This window comes from Montipora foliosa, chromosome 12, assembly GCF_036669935.1.
Source record: "Montipora foliosa isolate CH-2021 chromosome 12, ASM3666993v2, whole genome shotgun sequence".
NCBI classification, from domain to species: domain Eukaryota; kingdom Metazoa; phylum Cnidaria; class Anthozoa; order Scleractinia; family Acroporidae; genus Montipora; species Montipora foliosa.
Window position 1 is genome coordinate 15,607,972 of NC_090880.1, and position 2,271 is coordinate 15,610,242.

The 2,271-nt window shown below is 40.0% G+C and overlaps 1 protein-coding gene across 1 annotated transcript in view; it reads left to right on the forward strand.

The window, feature by feature from the left end:
- The first annotated feature begins 612 nt into the window (after positions 1–612).
- The window catches only part of LOC137979929 (uncharacterized), a 58,966-nt gene continuing 57,307 nt past the window's right edge, over positions 613–2,271 (forward strand). The window contains exons 1-3 of the mRNA XM_068827245.1: positions 613–769; positions 914–993; positions 1,086–1,156. Coding sequence (XP_068683346.1) covers positions 980–993; positions 1,086–1,156 — 85 coding nt within the window. The 5' untranslated portion in view covers positions 613–769; positions 914–979. The remainder of the gene's footprint in view (positions 770–913; positions 994–1,085; positions 1,157–2,271) is intronic.

The window sequence follows — 2,271 nt, forward strand, 5'->3', positions numbered from 1 at the left end:
TTTGCCTTTATTAAAAGAATCATTCGTTGTGGCTTCGCCCGACCGACCATTGCAGAGCAACAGTCGTGTCAAAATACAGATTTAAGTCGCCCACATGTCTCCGTCCTCAAAATTATAACTCTAGGGAGTTCTGGGCCATTGGGAGCCAATTTTTAATTTGCTTTGCTTTTTCAAGATGCGGACCCCATCTCAGCCGAGTGAAAGCGGAAGCACGCACTCTCCCCTCCTTCTCTCGCCGGTTCTCCTTTTCCCTTCCCCTTCGAACGCCTTCCACGCAGGCTACCGAGTGAATACGTTCCCATGATGTTTGAAATTTTGTCATGGAGTTGCAGTCGAAATGTTATGTGGTCCCTTTACTTCTTCGTTCTTTTTCGCGAAGAAACTACAATTGTGTCACGAAAGTACCATGGTAGGCGCTGTCATATTCAGAGTGAAATAAACCGGGCAGCGATACCAACGCATTTGTGTCTGCTTTTCCTGTGAGTAATAATAATTAAGGCTCATTCAAGACATGTATAAAATTCTCGGTTTGTGTTTTGCTGGATAGACCCTTTTTTCTGCTAGGTAATTATTCAATGGTTACTTAATCCGCACATCCGTTGTGTTATTCACTTTGTGACTTAGCAGTTAATAAATTCCGTTAAGATTGGATTGACTTGTCTTCGGTCGTTTTATATTGTGGTCGGTTCGTCGAATTGTAAATCGCCTTCAATGACTGTAATATTCAGTGTATCGGTAACTTAGAAAAGCCTCTTTGGGCTTTCTGAAGGTAGAATACTCCGATGATCTTGTGATTAGCTATGTCTCGGGTTGCTGAGCCCGTCCGGCCATGATGATGAATATTCAATTCACATTATAACGTTTTTCTTTTATTGTATGATAATTGAATAATTCAACCGAAATGCAACAACAGTCCTGGAAAAGCTTCGAAGAAAACATTATCAGAACACAAGGAAAAAGCAACTCCCCGAAGAAAGACATGTTCCCAAAGAGGTAAGTAACGAAATCAAGCGCCTCAACTCGCATCATTCAGAATCACATGATATTAGTGCAAAGTCACTTTACATCACTTTTTGGTACTACAGAATGAGCTGCTTTGTGAGTTGTGCGAAGACGCCTACAGACGACGAGTCTCCGATGCCAGAAAACGAGGATGGTAAGTTTTTTTTAGCAGAACAGTACAGACATCTTTAATGTACAGTGTTTACGACACATTAATTTCGTAACGGTCGCTAAATACCACTTTTGATATGAACTGAATCGAAATGACGTGTTACGGATTTGCTGTTGGATTCGTAATATTTTACGTGGTATAAAAAGCTTTTGGGAATTCCAGTTTGCTTGCAAATCAAAAGATGTCGTTTTGTACAACCTCGAGCCAACCTCGATTGAACCAACCTCGATTGAATTTAAACAGAGTTAACTGAATAGAGTGTAATGTGAAGTGCTAGCACTTGGTAGCAGTAAGCTTCAGCAATAAACATAAGGAAAATTATATCGAGATCGCATGGAGTAAGCGCAGAAAAGACTGCGGGTTCGAGCCTATATTAAACCCACGGCTAGTTCAGAGCACAAATCCGGGCGAATTTCATAAACTGTAGCTGCGTTACCACTCTAATGATGAACTCACTGTCCCACTTCGTCGCACTTCTTAGAAATATAAAGTAGTGAAGATAAGATCAGTACTGTATGTATTTATTATAAATTTATTGTTTAAGTACGGTTGAAACAAGTCATTGAATGTCGATGTAAACGGTAGAAAAACGAAAGCAAAAATCTCCACAGATAAAAGTGTACTTACTACCACGGTAACTGAAGGTTCTTATTGTGTTAGTATGAATGTCATGGCGTTGTTTCAATTCAAGTAGCATCTTGCTGATCTTGTACAAAGCGACCTGCTTGAGCACATGCAACGAGAAACTAACCGTCATTGGTATCAGATCGATATCATACGACCCATGCAATTAATCCAAACCAGTCCCGTGTATACAAATTGTAAATATGTGTTTATCAAATATATGATCCACCATCACTATAATTTCGTTACGACAGGTTATAAATACTCCTAGTCGCTTCATGCTACGGAAACCGGAGATTAGCGCCGGCCTGATGAGCCTTCTAGGCTCGTAAGCAGTGACTTTACCTTACCTTTAATGTATTGCCATTGGAATGCTTGAAGTTCTGCTATATGCAGACAAGCTTCAAAGATATATTGATATTTGAAGCTTTTGAGAGAAATAGATATCGGAAGCTTGTGAGAGAAATAGGTAA